At 45.3% G+C, this 26,201-nt stretch overlaps 2 protein-coding genes across 2 annotated transcripts; one reads left to right on the plus strand and one right to left on the minus strand.

The window, feature by feature from the left end:
* Positions 1 to 1,197: 1,197 nt before the first annotated feature.
* Positions 1,198 to 14,878, plus strand: LOC128426223 (tumor necrosis factor ligand superfamily member 10). The gene is made up of 7 exons (XM_053413085.1): positions 1,198 to 1,221; positions 4,829 to 5,098; positions 5,914 to 6,039; positions 11,378 to 11,423; positions 11,557 to 11,673; positions 12,734 to 12,981; positions 13,080 to 14,878. The coding sequence occupies exons 1-7, from the start codon at positions 1,198 to 1,200 to the stop codon at positions 13,287 to 13,289; spliced, it is 1,041 nt and encodes a 346-aa protein (XP_053269060.1). The 3' UTR covers positions 13,290 to 14,878.
* Positions 14,879 to 16,171: 1,293 nt separating this feature from the next.
* LOC128425669 (E3 ubiquitin-protein ligase MSL2) lies at positions 16,172 to 21,234 on the minus strand. Its single transcript, XM_053412389.1, has 3 exons — positions 21,090 to 21,234; positions 17,989 to 19,367; positions 16,172 to 17,780 (listed from the first exon to the last, which is right to left on the minus strand). Exons 1-3 carry the CDS (start codon positions 21,229 to 21,231, stop codon positions 17,481 to 17,483), a joined length of 1,821 nt encoding a protein of 606 aa, XP_053268364.1. The 5' UTR covers positions 21,232 to 21,234; the 3' UTR covers positions 16,172 to 17,480.
* Positions 21,235 to 26,201: the final 4,967 nt, after the last annotated feature.

Genomic DNA, 26,201 nt, shown 5'->3' on the forward strand with positions numbered 1-26,201 from the left:
CGAAGCAGTGAGCAAGAAGGTTCACACACACACACACACACACACATAATCACACACACATAAACACAATCACACACACACACGCATAGTCACACACACGCACACACACACACACACATACACACACACGTCGACATAAACTATAAAAAAAATGTCTGACAAAAGCAAGTGGAGCCAAAAAAACTTTGGAAACTTTGGAAAGTCCCCAAAAGTTTCCTGTTTGCTCATTGGTCAGCTCTCGAGTTTCTGCCACCTCTCCCATCCAGGGGTGCATGTATGTGTGTGTGTGTGTGTGTGTGTGTGTGTGTGTGTGTGTGTGTGTAGGTGTGTGTGTACATGGGCCAGATATGAAGTGATATTGTTCAGTATTTATGCTGAAGAGACAAAGGAAAGTCATAATTTGCTTCTAATCATATTCTACTTCCACAAACTTTACGATGAAGTTAATTATTTAAATTTCACTTGAAACTTAAGAAACTAAACATCAGCTTTTAAATCAAAGTGAAAAGCAAACATTTGTATTTTGGTTTGTTTCAATTAATCATTTGTTAATCTCATAAAAAGTCTGTATTCGTAAAACTCAGTATAAAATTATTGACTTTGACCAAAGTGATGTTAAATGTAAATATTAATATTATTAGTTTTTTATAAAACACAGTCAAGAAAACGACAATACATTAAAAAAAAAATTGAAAAAAGTAAAAAGAAATTAAAATGATCTATTGTTCTGTTTTCGTTCTGAGCAGTAAAACTCTGGAGTTTGACAGAACCTGTGGGAACCGACTGGCCTCACGTTCAAATCCCAACACTCAGTGAAAGAAACGTCTATTTCTGTTCGTCCTCTCGTGATCGAGTCCTCGAGAAACACGTCTCATTTCTAACACGTCTGTCAAACTGTGTTTTTACAACAGACACATCAGTGAACGGTTGATTCAGGCTGGAAACTCAGTTTAGTCTCAGTTTGTTCACGCTCCTTCTAAATTCTCCCCGAGAGGCAGATCGATCAAAAATGATTTTTTACTCTCAACGAGCAAGAAAGTCAAGTGAAGAAAATTCAAAATGCATCAACACACAATGGAAACACACTCAGTGAATAACACAGGACGCACATGAAGCACGTGGATCTCGATGGAGGGATGGTGACACTGTTAAATGCATTTTCTTCTTCTTCTGTGAGCTCAGCGTGGAGTCGTGGACATGGACGTCCCTGGTGGACAGAGAGTGGGTGAGCTGGTGACTTCAGACACATGATTAACTTCAGTGTTTCCACCAGAGCTTCTCTGTCACGTGTCAACACGTCTGCTGAGGTGGAAAAAGGCCTCGGAACCCAAACACTGATAAAGTGAACGCAGCTCCACAAACATCTTCACTATCACGGCTAATGTTTGAATTTCAGAGAAGAACAAGAAAACAAAACCTGATTTAGCGAGAGGTGGAGGAGGAACCCAGGGACGGAGGGAGAGAACGAGGGAGAACAAAGCTTTTGGGAGCAGGGAGGGGGGGAGTGGACTTTGCGGGGGAGTCGGTCAGCTCTCCTGGTCGGATCCCTATCCAGAGTTGGCCGGCGTTCAGAACTCCACTCAGAGTGTTGGAGCCGGCAGCCATCACAATGTGGGGCCTGGAATCTTTTCACACACTCACGTTTCCAGAGAATTAAATCAGATTTCTGGACAAACAGCTCGTCCTCCGGAGGGACGGGTCTGATTCAGAGCAGAGACCCGTGTCCTGGTCCACGTTAGGGAGCAGGACAAACCTTCAGCGGCTGTGGTTCACTTCTCCAGGGAATTCATTTAAGTCAGTGAAATATTCACTTAAGAGCCCAGGTCCATGTGTGCTCGCCTCTCTCCGGCCTCCACAGTGAGGACGTCCTCTGGAGCCTCACATAATCACACTGTGCTCCATCACACACACACAGACACACACACACAATTTGCACACTGTTACCCCCCGCAGCCCCTGCAGGCCTGCCTGGTGGAGCGGAGTGAAACCTAAGCGGAGAGTGTCTCCCCGGGGGGGTTGCGGAGCGTAGGAGCCAGATTGAGGCCAGATGTTGCAGATGCAGGAACGAGCCAACAGGCCCAGGATTCATTTATAGGCTAAGCTCGCCCAACTGCACGACAATGCACTGGAAATAACACGGCCAGGGGTTTTCACCACTGCACTGACGGGGGGGTCACAATGTCACGGCCGTCCTGGTGCAAAGCGTAGAGTTGTTCGATCTGCTCTTAAATACCTGGGTGGTCAAACTGAGACTTGTGGAGACAGAAAGGAACTCTGGGTCCGAACATTTTGTGTAATTAGTGTGTTTCTTGTGTTTCTCAGCAGATTGTTCCGGGTCCGACTCGTTCACATCAACAGGAACATGAGGGGAACATCCAGGCGAGGGGCGGAGCCTGTAGAGCAGCAGGAGGCCGGACATGACGTATTAACTCATCTGATAAGTTATCACCAAAAGATCTGGAATCTCCTCGTCTGTCCAAGTTGACGTCTTCATCTTCTAGGTGTACGTCTCCTCTTCTTCACGTCCATCACGTGTTAGAAACCTCCTCAACACGTTACACCTGACACCTTGACATTATCCTGCTGTTTTCTCATTTCCAAACATTTCACTCGGACGCTGCAGCAAAAGTTCCAGAAAATGTCCGGAGCCACAGCCTCAGACATTCAGTCTCATTTACAGAACTTCTAGAAAAGCTTCAGGGAGATGTCTGGACCTCAGTGAAGGTCTGTGAAGAGTTAGAGTAAAGAGGCGATGACCTTATCAGCTTATTTTGCTGTTTCAAACATTCAGTGTCAGGAAAAGAGATCCCAAAGAGAGAGAGAATGATTGATGCCACTTTTCTCCAGAGTGACTCGTGGAGGTGAAGATCGTTGGAGCTGTTCCTCGTTGGTCACAGTCCACATGAAGGCACCGGGCACCTGGACGTGAAGTTCTCCTCCAGACAAACTGCTCGTGTGACGCGTCAATCGGGAACGAGTCGAGTGTGAGAGGTTTGAAACGTGGAGGTTTGAAGACAGAGTGAAAAGCTTCACAGATGTGATGAGTCGATGGAGCTGCTGCACGCGTTCAGACGGGTCCGGTGAGTTTTCAACCGGGAGCAAAGATTGAAAGAAGAGATATCGTTCATGAGGGAGATTCAATCTGGTCGCTCACAGCAGGAGGAGAGCGTGAAAGATGAATTGTCCGATTTGTAAAAGTTGTTCAACGAGCCAACGAGCACTTTGACACGAAGCCACTGAAACATGAAGACACGTGAAGCAAACTTTTATTAGAGCTGGAAACACAACGGTGCATCGTCACACTAACTTTCCAGCTCATAAATACAGTGGGAAATATTGTGCAACTATATCCACATACAATAAATGTGGCAATATCAGTCTGGACCAAAACCCAAAGTAAGACACTCAGATACAGTTTCCTGCAAATATATTGATATATGAAATCAATTTGAAAACAATGCTTTTGATTTGTGTGTTTGTTTTTGACCAATCCAACAAATATTTATCTAAATTTGTGACAAAAAATTACATTTTGAGATGCACTGATTTGGATTTAGTAATAGTAGTATATCACTTCTTATGAAAAAAATTAAAATATTTATAAATACATGGATTTTAAGAGGATGGAGAATGTTCTGGATACTTTAACTTCATTACTAATTAATTCATTATTTTGTTCTACAACGTTTTGGCTTAAATGTATGAAACTATATTTAAATTATTAATAGGGACACCAGATATTGGATCTAGTTTGATATGTGGATCAGCAACGTTAGTACGAAAACTTAAAACTACTTCAGTGACAGCACCTGATCCGAATAATGCATGAATTGGGATCAGGTCGTCAATCAGTCCAGTTCATAGTCGGCACAAAATGTAATATAATGATTTAAAACTTGTATATGCTGAAGGGACAGAAGCCACATTATAAACCACACAACAACACAATCTACAGGTTTCTATTGACTCCTTGTTGTTGTGTTGTCCAACCCTGGCTCTGACACACACTCAAACCTCTGATCCCTCCTTTCACATTTGGTTTTTATTCTAAATAATGTCAAAGAACTAAACAGTCAGAAGACAAGAGATGAAACAGAGGCTGTGAGTTCATCAGGTTTGGACTCTTTTCTCATCACTGTCTGATCTTCAACCTTCTGAGGACCAAGGCTGTGAGACGCTGTGGAAGCTTCTCCAGGCCGACACCGAGCTCGAGGGACAAGAGGACATCATGTCTTCATAAGCAGCTCCCAGGAATCCACCATCATCCAAGAGAATCTCCACCGCTTGGAGGTTTCACAGATATTTCTTCTTTTTAACCCATTTGTGTCCTGGGAGGAATATCCTCCTCCATCCATCCTCCCTGATGGGTGCTGGAGATATGATGATGGAAAAGGTGAAGAGCTCTTGAGCCAAAACAGATAAACCTGTGGAAGGAAAAGTCTGGAACATCAGAACTTTCTTCCCTTTCATTTAAACAACCTGCCATCTTGGCTGCATGTGGTTGTGGTATAGAAGTCAGACAGGACTTTGAAGAGAGGCTTAGTTCATGTTTTATCCCCTTGAAGGAGCCTTTGGTTATAGAAGTTAGATCAGTCAGAAGGTCAACTTTAGCTCCAGTGACTTTACAACACAACTCATGTACGTGCCGAAGCTCAGCTGCAGCTTTTAAAGCAGATCTCTGGTGTAAAAGGTGTTTTTCTCACAGCAGCTCAGATCTGCAGCTCAGATACGAGACAATAAACTCAGTTATCAGTGTTTTCTCAGCGCAGAAACCAAACAATAATCTCACCAGGAGAAATTCAAAGAGGGAACGGCTCTTGTTCTTCAGGTCGGCTCCTCCTCCTCTTCCTCCTCCTCCTCCTCCTCCTGGGCGCAGGGGACGGGGAGGGTAGAAGCGAAGGAGCCAGCTCTCTGCCATTGTTCTTGTTCTGGAGGTCCGGGGACGGGACGGGACGGCGCTGGTTGGGAACCCGGACGGCGCTCGGTCGCTATGACGGGCTCCGGTCCGAAGCTCGGGGTCCTGCTGCTGCTCGCGGTGCTGCTGCAGACTGTGGTCGTCACCATCACCGTGCTGCACTTCACCACGGCGCTCAACGCGGTAAGGACGGGGCCGGGGAGCGGAGCGAGGCGCCGGGGACGCGCGGAGGCTTTTACGCACCGCGGCGCAGCGCAGTGCGCATCGCGGGGCTGGAACCCGCTGACCCCGCGCACTTCACCGCGATCACCGCAGACCAATGCTAGTTATTATCTGCGGTGACAGCTCGGGGGAGAAGTCGTGTTTACCGTGAAACCGCAAAGGCCACATTGAAAAGTTAAAACAAGTCGGTTCTGCGCAACTTGACTTCCCGCAGACACGTTCTCCTTTTTCTGGATGTGAAACCACAAGAGAGAAACAGAGACAAGAAAGAAGTAGAGAGCTCCAGAGGTGGAGTGAGGCTCTTACTGTGATATCTGTGATTGTGAGGAAGTTTTTACAGAGCTGTGTGTGTGTGTGTGTGTGTGTGTTTGTGTGTGTGTGTGCGTGTTGAACTCCCCCTGCTCCTCCTGCTGAGCTCCTCTGGTCACCTGGATTCAGTCCAACACAACTCTCAGTCTGTGTTTACAGAAATTAATCATTAATCCGGACGAGATGAAGCAGCAACAACTGGAGAAGTGAAACCCAAACAGACTCAAAGCAAAGAAGCAGGGTCACGTGATCTCCACCCGGGTTTCTATTAAAGTCTGAGACTCTGATTATGACAGAATAATAAAAGCTGATTTATGGCTTTTTCTTCTCCAATTGTGCTGTGAAAAATGGGTAATTTTCAATGAGAGCTTTGGTTCTGACTGTACACTGAGCTCCACCTCCATGAGGCCTCTGGTGTGATTGCTGGATGATGTTTCTTGACCTCCTCCTCCTCCTCCTCTCTGCAGATGAAGGAGACGTTTGCCAGGAGCAGCGTCTCCTGCCTGACGGGCGCCGACCTGCAGAGCGTCACGGTGGTTCGAGGGGATCCGTGCTGGCAGGTCACTCAGCAGCTCCACCTGCTCATCGAGAAGGTAACGAGACAGCGAGGAACCCCCCCCCCCCCCCCCCCACTATCACCTCTCACACCTCAGACTTTAACTCACGTGCAGGCTGCACCGAGGGGAAGGCAGGTTGATTGACGGGGTCTGGCCCCCGTCTGACCCGGGAGACATTAGAGTCACTCTAGAAAAGCAATAACACAAAAAGAAGAGATAGAGCAGGTGAAGATTGAACAGAGGGAACAACAGTGTGTGATGTAAACAAGCTGACAGTGTTGGCAGAGGTCAGGTATTCAGGAAACCCGTTCCACAGGTGAGCAGAACAGAAAATAGAAACTGCTCCTCTTTGCTCGTGAGCCGGGGAACAGAAACAAAAGCAAAACCTCGGAGTGCGTCCTCTGACACACAGGAGGCCGGGGGGGCTGCATCTCTTCTTCCTACCATGACCTGTTAAAATCCAGTGTTTTAATTTAGTCTAAAATGTGACACTGTTAAAATGAGCCTCAGGTAGAAAGATCCACAAACCCGACTCTTCTGTTAAACGTCTTGAAACGTCGCAGGCAAATAAATCTTTGAACCGGAGCCTCGACTTTACACATTCTCTCGTTCTCAAGTATTCACTTGATCCAGCACCAGTAGAAGTTTTACTGGATGTGCGTGTTTTTCCCAGTTTTAGGTAAATGATCTCACTTTGGAGGCAGGAAAGGTCTGAAGGAGGATTTAGATTCATGGGTCTTTTCCGTCTCTTCGATTGAGCATCGAAACGTGAGCGACAGAACCTGAAGGAGCGAGTGTTCCATAACAAGAAGAACCAGTGGAGCTATAAATGAGATTCTGACTTCAGACAGATAAAGTCTGTGCCTTAAATTCAATTTAATTTAAACATCTTGAAGAAAACATTGTCTGACCTGCGATAGAAGCTCGTTACACATTCACACTGCTGCTCTGTGTAACGAGCATCCGCCAGAAACTGGATCTTTCCAATTATATGTCCCACTTCCTGATTCAGTCGCTCTATCTCTTGAATCAAAGCTTCAGGGGCCAATCAGACTTCCGCTGGGGCCAGTTCCCCCCCTGCCCCCCCCCCCCCCTGGATTCACCCCTGGCCAGAAACAACACCAGCGGCTATGAACCAGTTTCTCTACGTTTGTTTAGAAGCTGAATTTAGCGTCAGTGCGCCACATTACCGCCGTCCCCAGACGTCAGCATCGAACATTATCTCTGCTTTGATGTAGCCTTTAACGCCACCTACTGGCCCGGCTGCTGTAGTTGGTTTTTGTCTTCTCGTCTGGATGGAGATATTTAGTAAAACAAAGGTTGTGTTGAAATGGAGTAGAAAATACATGTTCAAACAAATACCTGCAGGTGATTGGACGAGGCAGCGATGACAGATTCACATATTTAACGGACATTGTTCTTCTTGCTGAGTTTTAACGAGTTTCCATGATGGTTTTCTAATTGTCGTTAGAATTTAGATTCCAGGAGAAATGGATCCAGGATTTTCTTGGGCTTGATTTGTAGATTTCTTTGCTTAATGTTTTCAAGTTGAGCCAAAACCAGTAATTTGTGTGTTTCTGGTTCAGCTGCAGAAAAATGAGTGTGACCTGTGTGTATCAGTATTTGTTGATTGAGTATGAATGACTCAGTGGTTATTTGGCCAGCTGCAGAGTTCTCTCTCCGCCTGCTCTGGATCAGAAACTCCCCCGCCCACTGGAGTTTAGAGACATTACTAATACCCCCCCCCCCCCCCCCCCCCCACACACACACACCCCACCCACCCCACGCTTCAGCTGCAACAGCCAACAAAGAAAAATCTGATTTATTGTCATACTTTCATTTGTACCTGGGAGTTTTCTCCTCCTGATTATATTGGAGTTCTGTTTTACACGAGTTGCTCTTTTATGGATCGTGCTCAACGAGTCGGTCACTTCTCCGGATGTTTTTACCGGACAAGGAAAGTTGTGACCGTGCAGCCGCAGCCTGGAAGAACGAGCATCTTTCTTTATTAACGTGTTTCTAAATTGGATTTTTATCACCTCATCAAGGAGTTTATGTTTCCGTCTGTTACTCAGCAGCTTTACACAAACACTGCTGGATGGATTTCCACAAAACCTGGTGGAAGGATGTGGTTTCAGCCCCGGAGGCAGATCCAGGAATTGTTTCTCATTTTCTTTTACTTTCTTTAACATTTTCACTGATTTCTCAGAGAAGGATTCATGAATCTAGAGAATTTAAACGTGGTGTCATAAGGAGGATGTTGGGCCTAAATGGAGGTTGTTGTTTCTAATGTTTGTTATTGTTCTTGTCTGACTTTTCTTTCTCTTTCTTTGAGACGAGGATCAACGAATGAATGAGTGAATTAAAGAATGTGATTTTCTCTCTTGAGGAGTGACTCCATGATCTCTTGAAGGTTTTTAAAAAGTGAACAATACGATGAAGAGTTCTGTGATTGATTAACTGACAGAAAACTAATGTGCAGCTATTTGAATCATCCGATCTTTATGGAACCAAGAGAAATCTGTTGTTGTGAGGTAAACAGCAGCCGGAAAACCTGTTTGGTTTATTGAAGGTCGCTCCACTGACCACGATCCTCCTCTCTGAGTTTTGAAAAGATATCAGATCAATGCACCAGATGTTTTGTTTATAGTTTATCTCGTTCTCCTCGCCTGCATTACCCACAATGCAGCCCGGGTGCTGGCAGTGGAGTCAGACGTTGGGGTGTGGTGCTGGAGCCCGGAGCAGAGCTGGAGTTTTGGCGACAGGCGACTGTAAAACACGTTTATCTTCCCCATCAACACCAGTAAACAGACTCGTGTTGGGAAAAGGCCGACGTCCCCTTTAACCTCATTTTTTTATCATTTCTTCTCGCTCCATAAAAACACTTCCTGATTCTTCCTCGCGGTTGCATTCAGTGAGAGGGTTAAGGAAATAAACATGGCTGTGCAGCGGGCAGATCATTTTCCCACTGATAGAAGTTCCTCCGAGTCTGATAACCCAACACCCGCTGGTGCTGCTGGGAGAAAAGGCTCGACTCCACGTTCCAGGGTCGTCGTAAACGTTAAGACGACTGTGATATTTGTAGCTTTGTCTGATTTACGGGGGGGGGGGGGGGGGGTGTATGTGGCGATCAGGGTGCCAGAGGATTTTTACATTCCTGTCGGTCAAATTTAGGGTTTGACTTTGCTCTGAGGATCAGTCTGATGTCTTTCTGATTTCAGACAAACGTCATAAAAGTCCAGTTTCTTATTTCTCTGTGTCGATTCCAAAAACTATTAATATCACACCATTATTATTCATTACTGCTGATGAACACACTCTGCTGACCCCCCCCCCCCCCCCCCCCCACACATTGTCCCACTGCCCTAAACACCCACCAGAGAAAATGTGAATTAATCCCTGTTTGGTTTAAAACGTCAGTTTCAAGCTGTTTCTCTTTGAAAACGTCACGTGTGTGAGCTGTTTTTAAGAATCTTCTCTTGGAACGAGCAGGTTTTTGACTCAAAAATCCAAAGTATCGAACACATTGTTCATTTTGCTCTTTTCATGTGATTCCTTGGCATCAAGTGAAACACAGACTTAGACTCTAATGTCCCTTTAACGTTAAACACAAGTTGTTTAAATACCAGAGGAACGTGAGCGGCAAGACTGGGGACGTACGAGGAAACTAAGGCCTCCTGAACACAGTGAGCAGATCCCACAGTCATTATCCCCATTATTATCATTATTAATATCATTATCGTCATTATTATCATTATTATTATCATTATCCTCATTATTATCATTATTATTATTAGTAGAGACTTCCTGTTCCTCAGTTCTCAGCTCCGAACATTAGCAGAGGAAGAAAAAAAGAGCTCAGATGCACAATGAGCTCCTTCATAGCTTGATGTGATCCTGTAGTTTAATCAGCAGAGGAATGCACTCACCTGCACACACACACACACAGACACACACACACACACACACACAGGCAGACACACACTCATCTCCCTTCACTCCCAGGTTTCCTTCATATAGTTTGTTTTCGTTCCCGTCCTCTTTCTCCTCCTCCTCCTCCTCCTCTTCCTCCGCTGCTTTCTGAAATAACACCACTCTGGTATTTTCTGACTCGGCCGCCTGATTAAATTTAGTTTGGAACATAAACATGATGCCGGGACATGTTGAGCCGGGACGTCACATTCTGCTTTTAACTCAGGACAAAGTGAAATGTGGCTTTAAAAGTCCCCTTCAAATCAATCTGGGATATTTATACTCAAAACATCTGTAAAGATTAAACTCCATTGAGCTGCGTTATTGTGAAGCTCAACAACTGTGAAGCCAAAGTGAGCGTTACAAATAAATAGATGAAATAATCAATAAAAAGGTTTAAAAAAGGCTATTTCACCAATCTGTCAATATCTATAACTGGAAAATGTTACGAATAAAATATGGTTTTCTCATTTCATCTTCTAATGTAAGGTTTTAATTCTGTTTATATTATTTTAGTCAAATCAGTTTGTAGCTGTGCAGAAACAGAAAATACAGATATTCATGATCCTTAAAGCGTCAGACTCTAAATTCAAGGTAATAAAATATATATATTTTTAGAACAATGACAAATTTAAAGTTGCTTCTGAGAAATAAATATTGAGAAACACCCAGAGATTATTTATGTATTTATAATTCAATCATCTGGATTTTAGGCCTTAGAAACTCTTAAAAATGCTAAAATATTAGGTCATAAACTTCTCATGAATACTGACGGACTTCAGAAATGTTTTCTTTAACCATCCTCCTGTTCATTGCTGGAACCATTAACCCTTCCAACCTCTGCTGGTAACCAGTGAGATCTGCAGCCACACCAGTGAAACATCGACAGAATCCTCCTTTTCTCTCCGATTCTCTCCGATTCTCTCGCTTTTCTTCATCAGGCGTTTTTCTGATTCCTCTCGTGTTTCTGGAAACAAAGTGAACTCACATGAACACATGCAGAGAAGAAGGCTCTCATCAGTTTGGCAGCTAATTGGTTGAAGGAATGTAAAAGACGAGGAAGAGGGAAGAGGCCCGATTACCAGCGACGGATCTGTTACCCGACCTGAACGTGAAGTCTGCAGAGTTTCAGGGTCGAAGCCGAGCAGCGGCTGCTTGGCATCGATGTGGTTCGAGCTGAACACAAAGATTTTATGTTTTTTAAATTGAAACCTGGTATTTAGCCCCATTTCTCTGGATTCTCTAAAGTTTTCTGTTTGTGTTTCTTGCTCAAGTTTAGGAGAAATTGAGTTTGTTATTGTTTGAGATACAGATTTACGATGAGGGTCCGACTGTGAATGTGAATGCATCAGAGCTGCTTCAATGCATCTTTAATAAATGGAATCCTCTGGTTTCTTCCCAGTCTCTGTCTCAGCGCTACCAGCGGCAGATTTCCTCGGCAGTAAGAGGTGAGAGCGACAAACGGATCAATAACTGATCAAAGAGATATCGTGTTCTTAAAGAACTAGTAACAGGTTGTGGTTTTCATTTATTCTACATATTTTTGCTTCATGGGCGTTTTTTCTCCTTTGTTCCAATTAGATGAGGTGTCTCGGGTGCTGCCCTCACTTGTGATGGAGGACAGGGCTTCACCTCGCCCCAAAGTGGCGGCTCACGTCACCGGCAGCTTCGTGCCCAAACTGGAGCGAGAGGGCGACGGTGAGTCGTTGAGTCGTGGGTGTGGTTTCAGGTTAAAGTCGACTGTTTACATCGGTTTAATGTTTGTCAACAAACAACAGAGCAACTTTTCAAATTGAATTCGTCTGCAAAGAACTACAGTTACATTTGAATCTGTTTAGAATCATAACTAAAAGGTAAACAGACATCGAAACACGAGGCTGACGATGAACTCAAATATGTCATCGCATCATTATGACAAATAAACAAAGAGACAAAAACAAAATCCTCATATCAAGATGTTTTTAAAGTTGAAACTGAAGCTTATTTACTTCAATATGGAAACTTGCTTCTGAAATAAATAAAGAAGGAATCATATAAAATAAAAAGACTTTAGCAATATCATATCAAAAAGAAAATCTATGTCAAAACTATAAAACAGTTTGTGGCATTTGATTTGTTAAGATGTAATTTAAAGATTTTTAATAAGTTAATATGTGATTATTAAACAAGGAAAAATTGTTTCTGCTTTTTTAAATAGATTTAATGAATTAAATAAATGATTAAAAAAAATATATCTATTTACTTCAAAATTAATACAACATTATATATATATTATATAAAACATTTTGTGTTAATAATTATAGTAAGTTATATGTGACCTTTCTGTTTGTTAATGTAAATTTTTTGGTAAGTGTAAATATATTTCTTCATCACTATGGGGGGGTAGAGTTATTCCCATGTGCTTCTAATTGGATCCTTAGAGAAACCAAACTGCTTCTGCCAGGAAAAGATTAAAAATACATAAATGTGAGTAATGATCAATAAAATGGAACAAAAGCATTTTAATAAAGCGCTTTGCTTTTAAGTTTCAGTTTAAACTTAGCATCATTTTCATTACCCACCTAATTTTTATATCTTTTCATCTCATAATTCTGACCTGATGGAACTCACGTTAAACACACATGTATTTTGTTTATTATTTATAATATTTCATGTTTTTCTCTTCTCTCTTGGCTGAAACGATCCGTCTCAAACCGTCTCCCGCCGGGTTTTTCATTCACCGGATTCTGAACGTGTTTGTTTTTGTTTTGTGCTTCAGCCCCGGTCTCGGCGGGGGGGCGGCGGGTTCAGGGCCAGAAGATCTCGTGGTGGGAGGGGCAGAAGGGGCTGGCCTTCCTCCAGGACGTCCAGCTGGTGGACGGGGAGCTGGTGGTGCCGCAGCCCGGCCTCTACTACATCTACGCCCAGACCTACTTCAGACACACGGCCTCTCTGGAGGAGGAGGACGAGGACGGGGAGGAGGTGGAGGACAGAGGGAGGCCCCTGCTGCAGTACGTCTACAAGAAGGTGAGTCCTAACCCTACTTTTAGTCTTTTATACTTCATATATCATATTAACCACAAACCAGCGCTCCACTTCTCACTCACCTCCTTCTCTCTCCCCAGGTGAGCTCCTACCCGGTTCCCATCCTGCTGATGAAGACGAGTCGGACCTCCTGCTGGTCCCGGGGCTCCCAGTTCTCCCTGCACTCCGCCCACCAGGGGGGGCTGTTCCCGCTGAGTGCCGGCGACCGCCTGTTTGTCACGGTGACGAACGCCTCCGCCGTGGACATGGACGAGAAGAGCAGCTTCTTCGGTGCTTTTCTCATCAGCTAGATGACCAGCAGGGGGAGCTGTGGTCACGATTGTGTCGCTCATTGACTCCTCCTCCTCCTCCTCCTTCTCACTCGTGAAGTGAAAAACTGACGCTAGAAGTCGCAGGTTCGTTCAGAATCTCAACCGAACACTGGAGTTGTCGGTGAAGACTTAAGACGAACGCGAGGTTGTGTATATGTGTTGATTTTAAAAGTATCCGAGTGAACGTGACCCAAAGAGAAAGTTCTGCTCCACAAACTTTTCTTGGACACGTCCGTACACTCACGTAAAGTCGTGCACTTACGTTTAATCTACTGCTTCTTCGTCACGTTTGCTCGACATGGAGTTCACATCGAGCCGCGGTCTGCAGCTGCTCTTTAATTCCGGCCACAAGTGGTTCTTCAATCCACAGAAACCCACCAATCACTCAGCAGCGACTTCTCCTCGGCTCAAAGATGGATCCTCTCTGTTGTCCCAGGAGGGATCGACTGTACATGTTCATTTCTCACATTAGAAGTGAACACATGCAAGCAACATGTGCCCAGTGGACACATGGTCGTGTTTACATGCTCTCAAAGGAGGACATGTGTGTGAAGCCCAAAACCTCAGAACCCCAAGTTGCCTCGTTTTGACTTCAGCCAGCGTTAAAGTGATGCAAGAAAAGTTGTAGTAATTAAGTGTGAGGTGGTTTTACTTCAGCGTGACGTAAGAACTTTATTAATTAACTCACCTTTGGCAGACTCCAGATTCTCCACAAGGGGGCACTGCTGGGATCTCAGATATGCACGCGCCACCTACAGGAGAGAAACAGTCACAGCAACGGTTGTGTACTTTGTAATCATTTGTTATCAATTTCACGACAAGGGTTCAGTGTTTTCTTCTGAGGAATGTTTGTGTGTAACCTTCCTCAGATGGTTCAGCATTAAATGAAAGACACGGCGAGGCGCTGACATCCGCATGTTGAAGATTAAAGAAGCATCTTCATCACCTCATCCTTCACGGGTTTGTAAAGTCAAATTCAAAACACTGCCGCTTGTGTTTTTGTTGGCAGCCGCATCACAGCCTCTCGCTCGGCTGTCAGTGGTCCAGCGCTCAACTGGTGCATTAAACGCTGCCTAATGGTTGGTATTCCTGGGCATTCATGTCATGTGGGATCAGATGCAGATGTGACCTGCAGACGTGGAGAACATCACTCACATCGTCGGCTTCTACTCGTTCTCTATTGGAGCTCTGCTGCCGTCCATGTGGCGCAGGGAGCTGCTGGAGTGGAAACTGCAGTGAAGCCTCAGATTCACAGAGAACATCACTGATTATTGATTATTGAACTGAAGGAGAACTGGAGGCATCGGAGAATATATACGACTGAAGAAGAAATTCATCCTGAATGAAAGACTGAACATCTCTCTCTCTCAGAAGCTGCGATATAAAATACAATAAATGATCATGTGCTAATCAAAATGTCATATTTAAACTTTAAATGCATCCTTAACAAATCAGAAAAGTGGATTTTAAACAATAGCACAATTATTAAAGTCCAGAATTAAGTCAGTTATATTCACTGGTTCCTTCAGCTCTACTTTGGAAAATCTATCAAAAGTCCAGAAATTCTTTACAAGCTTTTTGTAATAATCAGAGTCCGACTGATATTTGGGGGCAGAAACAAATATTTGTTAAATCAAATATCGATATGTACATGTTGTAATATTATTGTTCTTTATGATCTTTCTATGTGCACACGGTCTCAAATTGATTTTGTATTGGATATAAATTATAGGCAAATTCGACAACATATATAGAACTTGAATTAAAAAAGAAACTTCAACTATTTTAACGTAAAACACAAAAGTAAATCCACATCTTCCCTACAGTAAAATGTTTTTTTTATAATAGCGCATCAACACCAAAACTATTTTTATCAACCACACATCGGTCGGACTCAGCTGAGAAGTTCCCATAAAGATTCACGACACCAATAAGACATGAAGGCAGCTTCACTGTAGCATTTCTGTAAATAAAAGATTTCTCCTCAGTGTCTTGATTTTGCTATGATTGTGTGTATATATATTTGTTTGTGGTTTTAGTTTTGGTTTCCACAAAAATGACTTTTAACACTCGATATAAATCTGGAGCACAAACACCAACAAGAATCCGGATCAACGCAAAACACAATGAAAAATGTATTTTTTTACCAAACAGATCGAAACGAATGTGAATGTAAATATGAAAATGTTTTGTCTGTAAATATGTGAAATAAAGACACTGTTAAAAAAGTTAAAGGCTCAGTTTCAGCGTCTGGTTTTTCTTACCTTCGGGTTCTCTGAGGTCGTTTCTGATTTCCTGATGATCAGCTGTTCAGATTTCAGATCAGAATCAAAAAACAAAACAATTTCACTAACATCTGTAGGATTTAGTTTTTACACAATGCACTCAGGGAACAAAGAAATCAAAACTTAATAAATCTTTACCAATTTATGGTTTGGTTCGGATTTTATAGATTCAATTAATATCGCTCTTCTTAAATTTAGTATGATGTTGTTTGTTTTGTACTTTATTTAAATTCCCTGTGCACCCGAAGCAAAACTTTGATGTGTAAAAAACATTAAATAAAATGCACAATGACGTATATTCAGTATTAACATTAATTTGTAAGCAGCCTGACAGATAATGGACTTTCTAAAAGAAGGAGGGAGCAAAGACGCCTGTAAACAAACAACTCGTAAACAATTTTTCCATCTTTTAAAATTTGACAGAGCAGCAGCGACGTTAAGTAATAAAAAGTTGTTTCAGTTGCATTGTTTGACGTTTACAGGGATGCTGCGCCCCCTGCTGGTGCGCATTGGAAGCTGCAGAGAGACAAAGCAACAACATCCAGAAGGAGAACGAATAATCACACAACACGTTGGTAAGTTTTTCATTTTCTTTCTTTTTTGTGGAAATATGTTACAGTTATATTACAGGTATTTAAATGCCCCGAGGGAGAACACAAAATCGTTTGGAGACACCAGGAACTAACACTAAGAAGAAGACGGCAACGCAACCGAGACAGAGACGGTCCAAACCGGAGGGACAGACAGGACAGGCAGAGGAGGGGAAAGCGAAGCCCGACACCTGTCCTCGCGTCAGGGGACATCCAATAAATACTGCAAGTGTTGTTAACGGACTGAACAGAAAGACGAGGAAACCAGCTGCGCTCTCCTTCTTCAGTCCTCCGGGGGGGGTTAGCAGCGTGAGTGGAGCTTTGAGAAAACTGAATCTGGTGAAACCCAGAGCGAGGAGGCTGCGATCAACCAGAGACTTTAACACAGGGACGACACGTGGTGGCTGGAAAATGAGTGGTCGGGGTGAGAAAGTGGGGAAAGTGCTTCAGTCAACAACAAACCAGAGAAGTTTCCTCTTCTGTCTCCACCACCGGTTCATCCACGACACATTTAAAGGCTTTTTTTTTTAGTCACAAAAACATCGTGTCAGGTTTCATATTCAAACCTGACAGTTAGAAGTTTCTCTGCTTCTTTGAAGTTTAAGATATCAGAGATATGATCATTACTTTTTCACGTTACAGACTCGTATGATCTCATCTTTATAAAACACGAGTCAACGTCCACCCGTGTGAAAATGCTCCGGTTCAAAGCAGCTCTGCCTCGGCACTGGCCTCCATCGATTTTAACTTATAAAATATATCATAAAATGTTTTCTCAGATGGAAACTGATGAGTCCACGTACAAAAAGTTCTTTCCTTTATATAAATTACACGTCTCTGATGATGATGGTGATGTCTCTGTTCCTGCTAATAATGTTCATCTCCAACCAAAGCCTTCCCCTCACACACACACATCCACACTCGCTCTCACACTCACACACACACAGAGGCTGTGACCGAGGTCAACACCCCCCACTGAGCTACACAACATGCTCTACACGTTACCCATAGTAGAGAACAGAATCTATCCCCACTGAAATGAAACCTCTGCACATACAGTGACGCTACATCTCCTCTTTCTTCTCCTTCTTCTCTTCTGCATGGTGCAGGTCCGGGCGATGGACGGAGGGCGACCCCTGGTCTCCAGCTGGTGACCCTCACTACCGCCTGTCACTGTAGCTGCCTTGTTCTGGCTCCGCCTCTGAAGGTCCCTGGCACGACCCGATGGATAACGCCTTGGGGGCGGGGCGGGGGAATGTGCGATACGACTGACCAGAGGAGGGGGGGGCGGAGCCTCAACAGTCAAACCGCATCTCCAGTGAGTCGTCAAAGCCCCTGTTGTCGTGGCCCGCCCCCGACAGGAAGCTGGCTGTGACGGGCGCCCCCGTGGCGGTGCTGACGTTGAGGAGTGTGTTTCCGGGGGAGCTGGTGGTCGGGCTGCGGAGGGCCGCCGCCGTGATACTGGTGAGGTTGATTCCCAGCGTGAGTCGGGTTTGTTCCAGAGCTTTCTCCGGCACGGCGAAGGCTTCGAGCTTCTTCTCTCCGTTGGCCATGTAGGAGTTCTGGCAGCCGCGGCAGATACAGTCCAGACACGCCTGTGAGCAAAACAACAATAAACAATAACAACAGGTCTGATGAGACGTCATTTAAACTGTTTGAGAGAAGTGTTTCTTCCCGTGTAAGAGACCCCAGAGAAAGTCGTCATAAAACTATTTTACAGTGTAAACAAACACAAGTTGTCAGTTAAATTGCACAAACCTGCAGTGTGTTGATATATGTATTGTTAGGTTGTGTTGTTCTCACCTTGCGGTTGGAGTAGCAGGGGCAGCGCTGCCCCCTGCAGGTCAACACCGAGGGGTTCTGTGTGGCTCGGCCGCACTTGCAGCCCTTCTTCTCCACAGGCTTCTTGTACAGTGGCTTTGAGGGGCTGGGTGGGTGTGTCAGGGGGTGTGGGTGGGGGTGAGGGGGCAGGCGGTCACGGGCCTGTGCACGAGGCTTCGGAGCCCCCTGCCTGGCTTTGGTGTAAGCCTTCTTTGTGGACCCATGATGCTCCACTGTCTTTTTCAGTGCCTTGTTGGAGACGAGCACAGTCTTCCCCACTTTAGGGGGGCCGCCATTCGGCACCGGGGCCAGGTGAGGGTGGGGGTGGGGGGAGACTGAAGGAAACGTAGGCTCCTGCTTGGTGGTGGCACCAGGGTTGGGGTGGTGGGGGGAGCTGTTGGCACCGAGGGGGGGCCCTTGTAAGAGGCTGGAGATGGGGAGAGGCTGCACCTTCTCGCTGTCGCTTTCTGAGCGGGAGCGCTTGCGGTGGCACCGAGGGGGGGCTCGAGGGATGACCGTGGAGGGCTGAGGGGGGGGCTGCAAGGAGGGCTGCGGGTGAGACTGGAGGGGGCGGGGGCTGTTCTCTGGGGGGAGGGAGGGGATGAGGCGGGAGGAGTCCGGGCCAGAAGGGCCGTGCTGCCCGTTGAGGCCTGACTGGGGTACAGGGGGGGGGCAGTCTGGCTGGGGGGTGGGCTCGGGTCCGGGGTCCGGGTCCGAGTCCGTCTCCAGAGTCCTGAGCACCTCCTCCACACTCAGCAACAACGGCCCCTGCTTCAGGTCATCCCCGAAGGTGCTGATGTCACAGAGCCCCGCCCCCCCGGCCCCGGTGACGCCCACACACACCGGGATCTCCGAGGAGAAGCTCTCCTGCTTCACGGCCCCGCCCCCCGTGTCGATGATGACGGGCTGCAGAGCGTCCGAGCTGACCAGCCCGTTACAGTCATGGAGTCCGTTGACGCTCAGCTCCTCCCCCCTGAGCTCCTTCTCAGGAGAAGCTCCGTTGGGATGGAGCACGTCCGAGGTGGAGGCCGTTGGAGACAGCCCCCCCGACTCCGAGACCTCCTCCGCCTCCGGCTCGCTCTCGGCCAACTTCAGGCCCTCGTTGAGGATGGCCTGGAGATCCGGCGAGTCGCTGGCGGCGCTGGCTATGTGAGGGGCGAGGGGCGACCGGGTGATGTAGAGACAGAGCTTCCTGTAGCAATGGACAAGCAGAGACAGCTGCCTGTTCTCCTCAAAGCGGGAGTAGTCCTTACACCAGCTACAGGACGGCTTCAGCTGCATCCTCTGACCCTTACAGCCCCGACAGACGTAGTGCTGACAGGACGAGTCGGTGGGGGCGATGGGGTCCTGCAGCAGGTTACCTGCAGACCGGGGGGGGGGGGGGATGATTGATAACATTAACACACTTCACAGGGGAACAGTGCAGATCAGCTTACACGATGATTAATCCCCAGACGCTCAGAGGATCCAGAGAAAGCAGCAGCGTCTGCCAACACAAGCAGGGCAATGAAATCCTCATCCGACAGAATGTGTCTCTGCTCCGGACAAACTTTACACGTTTTACAAACCATCACTTCCTCATCTGCTGGGCTGCAGTAGCTTCCTGAACTGATACACGCCCCCCCCCACCCCCCCGACCTGAGTGGAGCGTGGCAACTCGCCCGGCGGCTGACAACCCGCTCTTTGAGACCAGCTTCCTGAGCGACGCTGGTCACCAGGGAGTGCAGCTGCAGACCGGTTGGGGGGGGGGGGGGGGGAAGGATGAAGGTCCATTCATATGGAACCACCCAGCAGACACACTCAGGGCTGCCGGTGGGATAAACCCAACACAACTGCACAACGCAGATACACAACACAGTGTTTTGGAGTGCTTTCACATCGATGTATTATTAATGTTCACAGGGTCGTCACCTCACACCCGGTCAGGGAAATGTAAAATGAAACATCAATAATTCAAATATAAATCGACGTATGTCTGTGTGTTTACTGAGGAGCGGTGAACGAAGCGTCACCTGAAGAGCCACTAACACAACACTAACACAACACTAACACAACAACACAGCTCGTCCACACACTGGGACCAAGGGGGAGTCGCTGCATTATGAATGAGGAGGAGAAACCAATGCATTAAAGATTAAACCTAAATAAATCCAGGGCTGTATTTATTTACAGCAGCAGAGACTGAAGTGGATCTTGAGTGGTCACATTTAAATTCTGCAAATACAGAGGTGTGTTCTGAACCCTGGTTTTTCTCCCCTTCTTTTAATTAAAGAGGATATAATTAACTTTTTGACAGATTCCAGGGGTGAAGCGCGTGCTCGCTCAGAGGGGGGGGGTGTGTCAGGTGGGTGTAGCTGTGAACTGTGATGCGTTCACTGCGCTTCGGGAATCTCTGTTGTCACGTTTCAGAAACAGAACTCACTGGCAAAACAATGGGCTTTCATTCGTTCAGCATCGCCAAAGAAATATTCTCTGAGGATATATTCAAAGTCTACATGTGAGAGACCTTCACACAATCTGACAGCACTGTCCCTGTTGGTTATGATTCTTTGTACCTTGTGTATTACTATGTCTATTATATATGAAATAACTATAAACAAAATATGGAGGATAAAGGAGAGCAATGGGTATGTGGACAAAATAGATCTGTGCTTGAGAGAAAGACTTTCAAAAACCTGCTTGTTTACATCAACCCACATGTTCCCTACTTCCAACTTCCACTACTTATCTACCTATTTTATCTTGTGTTTCTGTTTTTATTCTTTCTACCGCAATATTTTATATTTTATTCTATTGTATTGTATTTTATTGTATTCAAATGTACCGGCTGCTATGACGACTTAATTTCCCCTCGGGGATGAATAAAGTAATCTATCTATCTATCTATCTATCTATCTAATTATACAAAAGAAGTTGATTCTCATAATTCCAACTGTCCTCGAATGCATCACTATTTAAAAGGCTCGCCCCCAGTGCTCGCACAGCTGACAGCAACGCACGTTAGAAAACACACACAGACACACAAACACACACAAACACAGGAATGAACGTGATTAAAGTGATTAATAATAAAAGGCACTGACCGCAGACCAGGCAGGACAGGGACTGACGGAAGAAGGGCAGCAGCCGGCAGAGCTCCGCGAGGGCCCGGGGGTCTCTGGGGTCGCACCGCAGCACCGAGCGACTCGCGGACACGTAGAGAGAGGTCGCGTTCACCGGGTTCATCTCCGCTGCCTGGCCCCGGGGCTCCGGTCCGCTCCAGAGAGAGTCGTTAATACGTTAAAACACACAAGAGCCACCCGGGGACACGCGCGTGCTTCTGTCAGCGGGAGTCCGGGGGCTTGGCGGGGCGCATAGAGGGGGTGTCAGGGTGTCGGTGTCCCGGCGGTAGAGCCACACATGCGGCCGTCTGTGCACGGAGCACAGCCCCCAGTCACATCCGACCCATCCTCCGAGGGTCCCGGCTGGAAAAGAACCGCTGCTGCCGATGGGGCCGTGCGCTCACAGGCGTGCGTAAACACGTCGGTTGATCCGGGGCGGGGGTTTCCATACACGCCGCGCGGAGCCCTCTGCTCCACCGGGGCCCGTTAACGGTGCTGACAGTCGGTTAGCTCGCAGCGCCTCGGAGCTTCAAACGCGGGCTTTCGTGACAAACTGATCCCGTCTGCAAAGCTTTCCCCCCGGAGGTCCCACGGTCCACATGCATGCTCGTCCCGGAGGCTGGCGGTGCCGCACGGCGCGTGTCTCATCCCCCGCGGCCGGGTGCGCGGCTCGGCTCCGCGGTGCACCGCCTGCGGGGGCTCGTCACGGCTCTTGTTATTGTTCGCGGAGATTCATGGCGGCGGCTCGAAAACAAAACAGGCCGCCCCGGCTCCGGACGCTGCCCCCGGCGGAGGAACCCCGGCGGCAGCGGGTCGCAGGTGGCGGCGGCGGCGGGTGGAGGAAGACACGGGGTGATTATCAGAGTAAAACGGGTTTCTCGGCTCCCACGCTTCTCTCGGTGCACGGACCAACCAGCCAGCGGGAGCAGCGGGCTCTCGTGACAGCTCTGGCCGCCTGAGCAGCACCGGGAAGCCGCCTACAGAAGCAGGCCGCTCCCCTCTGCCCGGGAGTAGCGGGGCTCCGCCGCGGCCGCTGCTCGCCTCGGCGGGAACGAAGCAGGGGAACCCGCGGGAACAGACGGGGTCGTGTCCCGCGGCAGCTGGTGCTCGAGCTCCGGAGGAACCGAGGACCGGGAGTGAATTAAATCCCCACTCGTGGATGTTGCTATCGTTAGCCGCGCGACATTCCTCATACCGCCCGTCGCCGCTCCACAAACAAGGGGGCGCTGTTGCACACATCTCGCGAGAGCTCGCACCGCGGTTCTTTTAAAAACTATTTATTTATTTATTTATTTATAAGGTTTGATTGAACCATTCTAAGATTACACAGCTGATTTAGTTTATACAATATTATCACGTGCGATATATGAATACTCATCTGTTTTAATACCCTTCATTATTATAAAATCTGTTGTTTATATATGTATTTATTAAACTCTAATGTGTGTGTGTGTGTGTGTGTGTGTGCATCTGTTGTGTGTAAACTATGCACTGATAATAAAGGCATTGAACTGAGTTGAACGTTCCTCATACAAATACCAGAAATGTCCACTAGAGTTTTACACAATTGGTTATAATAATTAGATTAATGGATAAGAGGTGTACTTGTTATTAAATATCCATAAATTGCTAAATGTATTTTAACGTTGTGTAGTAGTTGAAAAGGTGTTAATATAATTTGAAGGTTCCAAGAAAGACTTAAAACAAAATCTTAATTTGAATTATAATAACTTGACAGGCTGCAGGGATTAGTACTTTAATATGAGTTATCATATAATGTTTCAAACAAACGTCCCAAATATCCTCTAGTTCCAGTGTGAACACTTTCTTTTCTAAACAAATAATAATAATACTTTAAGTTTGTGGGGTTAATAACATGCACTGACTGAAAATTGGTAGAATGTATAATTTAAACTCCTTTTTGTCTCATTATAAACTTCATAATGAATGTAGAGGAATATGTCACGTGTTCACACCGTGTTTGCATGTGCGGCGATGATGAAACTCCGTGTGACCCTGTCGGAGAACACGCCGCGTAGAACGAAGAAGAGGAAGAGAGGACTCGTCATTCCTGTCTTTTTTCATATTCGTGTGTCGGTTAAAATAGATGCAAAGACACACGAATAGAAAAGTTGACAGTTGCATGATGCAAACACAAAGATACCATCAATCAAGTCATTCATGTTGTCTTTACCTTTGTCTTTCTTCCTCATTATTCCTGCTTCTCTTCGTCTTCCTCATTGGCCGGTACTTGTGTAAATGGCAGCGTTTATATCCCAGTTATTCTGGCTTCATTTCTGGAAAGTGGAAGGAAACGGTGTCCTCCATCTTTACTAGTTTCCTCTTTTCAAACTATGACGCTCGGGGCTGTCTGTGCTTTTGTTTCATCTGACCCTGATGGTCTGGTTATATATCTCTATCTTTATTTATTTAAAAAGAACGGTCACTTTGTCATATCTCAACTTGTTAGTTTTTCAGTTTCTCTGACACTTCTACAGTTTTTATCGCCATATGAGAAGCAGCCACATATTTGAAAGTCTACATATTTTAACTGGGCTGTAACCGCGGCTCCATTCGCTGGTGAAGACCGTCAGACAGAGATAAGCCAGTAGGGGGCGCTGAGTTCAGAAGACTACACAGTTATGTAATCTTAAAGGTAAAAGAATTTAATTTGCTGCAGCTACATTCCATGTGTGTGAGTAATTCCTCTTTTGTGGTTTGCGGCATCGTGTCATGCTAACATGACTGGTGTCTGAGGTTATTGTAGTAGCACAGGATGCTAAAGATAGTCGTCTGGCCAGTCTGTGGGTGATATTCTTAGTGTGTCTCCAAGCAGGGACATGTGTTTGGGGGATTCCCTTCTGTTTCACACACATACACAAAGAAACCGATCCTCCTCCCTGTAATCATTGATAAATGTCTGGATCTGTGGAGTTATAATCAAACTGGAGACCAATAAGGAAGTGGCTGAAAGTTCAGAATTCAAAGATTTCCAGTAATTCAATCGGAATTAAAGAACTCAGATGATCTGTTGCAACATTTAGTTTTTCAACCGTGTCAGTGAAACTTCTAACCCAAAATAACCAAAAATAAAGAACCATATTTAATCTATTGAATCCTATGAATTCAGTATTTTCCATTTGATTTCTTCTCAACTGGGTTGAAAAGTAAGAAAACACCTTTATCTCCATCAAGGTTTTGGTCGTATAATCTGCTTACGTGTTTTTACAGTTGGCTGCAAAAGCCTATGAATAAGTGCAGAGGTATATTGTTTAGTAGACGTCATTGTTTCAGTTCCAATTCTAACTAAAATAATGGGGGAGTCAGTGACTGAGAATGACCTGACCGGGTGTGGTTGACTGAGAATCTGCCTGAAAGTGGGTGTAGGTCTGTGGGTTTAAAAAGGAGAATTGAAAGAGAATCGATGAATAATAACAAAAGAGGAATCAATTGTACTCATAGTTCAACTCTATATAACCCAGAAACTGTTTGAAAAGAAAGTTTTCTTAAAGAGAAGTAAAAAATTCTTGATCACCTCTTGATGGTTGTTGATCGAGGTCTTAAACACCATCTCAACCATGTTAGCAGATGGGACATGGACCAAACTAAGAAGTCAAAGTTCACATTAAATACATTTTTCTGTTTCGGTCATTTCAGGAGATTCGTGTCTCAGTGATTTTCAAATGTTGATGTTTCCGGTAGGTTTGGTTTTAATTTGTTATTTGATGATGTAAAAATGGGTTGAAAGGTCATAATTGACCAACCTGCTCGTGATTGGTTCAGCTTATGTACTAGAAAGACACTCTTATTAATCATTTCAAAAAGTATGCCATTGCTTTATTAATCGATTATTTTTTAACGACCTGGTTGAAATTTTGCCTTCAAGAACATTATGAATAACTTTATATCTGAATCCACTTCAGAGGCTTGTGGTCGACAGGCTCACATTTCTTGCTGTGATAAGCTGCTTGTCACGAAGTCGTTGATATCGTGTTTTATTCTTCCGCCTGTGAACTCTGGATGGAAGCATCAGTGGAACGTGGCTTTATCAACTGGAAACCAGAGAAACCACAGCAGCCAGAGATTAAACCCTGTCACGACATGGTAAAGAACCTGATCATATATGGACATGGCAACATATTCCAAAACCTCTTGAGTCTGGGTGAGTCTTTATCTCCCATCTTGTCATCGGGGCAGCTCGGATATTTCCATTCCAGAAACGTTGCTGGTGACAGCAGTGGTTCCTCTTTCTTGCATGAAGCTGCTGCATATAAGACTGCCCCCCCGGCCTCGGTCACTATTGGACTCGGAGCAGTTAACGAACTGAACAGTGAAGACGAGTGCAGCTCTGATCCAGTCACTGTTTGAAGATGTGGACCACGGATTCTGGACGCTGGATTTTCCTTCTGACTCTGGCTGCTGTTATGATCGTCTCCACGTCACAAGGTAACGTGTGATTGACACTTGTTTTCTGCTTTGTGTAAAATGTGTGCATATGGAATTTGAATCCCATGTAGAAGAGATGGAACAGCTGACTGCAGCAGAGAGCAGACCTGACATGAATAGTCGATTAATCAATTTTCAACAAAATATTCATTGCCAAACATTTGAATAATTTCTTGATCTAAAATTTCGGTTTGCTGTGTGAGTGCTTATTTTCTCTGTGTGATATGATAATAAACTGAATAAACTCTAATACACTATATTACACAATATAGACAAAACCATTAATCCATTTATAAAGACAGCAAACAGGAGATTAATCAATTTGAATACGTACTTTCTGCAGCCTGAGCCAAGGAGAAATCACAGAATGCAAATACACGAATGAATAAACATGAATAACGAGGCTTAATGATTTTTTCAATAACTATTTAATGAGTATTATACAGAGATAAATAAAAGACTTAATGAGGCTGTTTAATGACACATGTTTAACTACATGATCACACTGATGAAGGTATGAAATATTTAGTCAAACCATTTTTGTTGATAAATAGAATCGACTAATTGCTGATATATCTTGATTATTCGTTTATGTCATAAAATATTTTAAAATAGATATTTGTACTTTTCTAAAACCTTTTTTTAATA

The sequence above is a fragment of the Pleuronectes platessa genome, chromosome 20 (assembly GCF_947347685.1).
Source record: "Pleuronectes platessa chromosome 20, fPlePla1.1, whole genome shotgun sequence".
NCBI classification, from domain to species: domain Eukaryota; kingdom Metazoa; phylum Chordata; class Actinopteri; order Pleuronectiformes; family Pleuronectidae; genus Pleuronectes; species Pleuronectes platessa.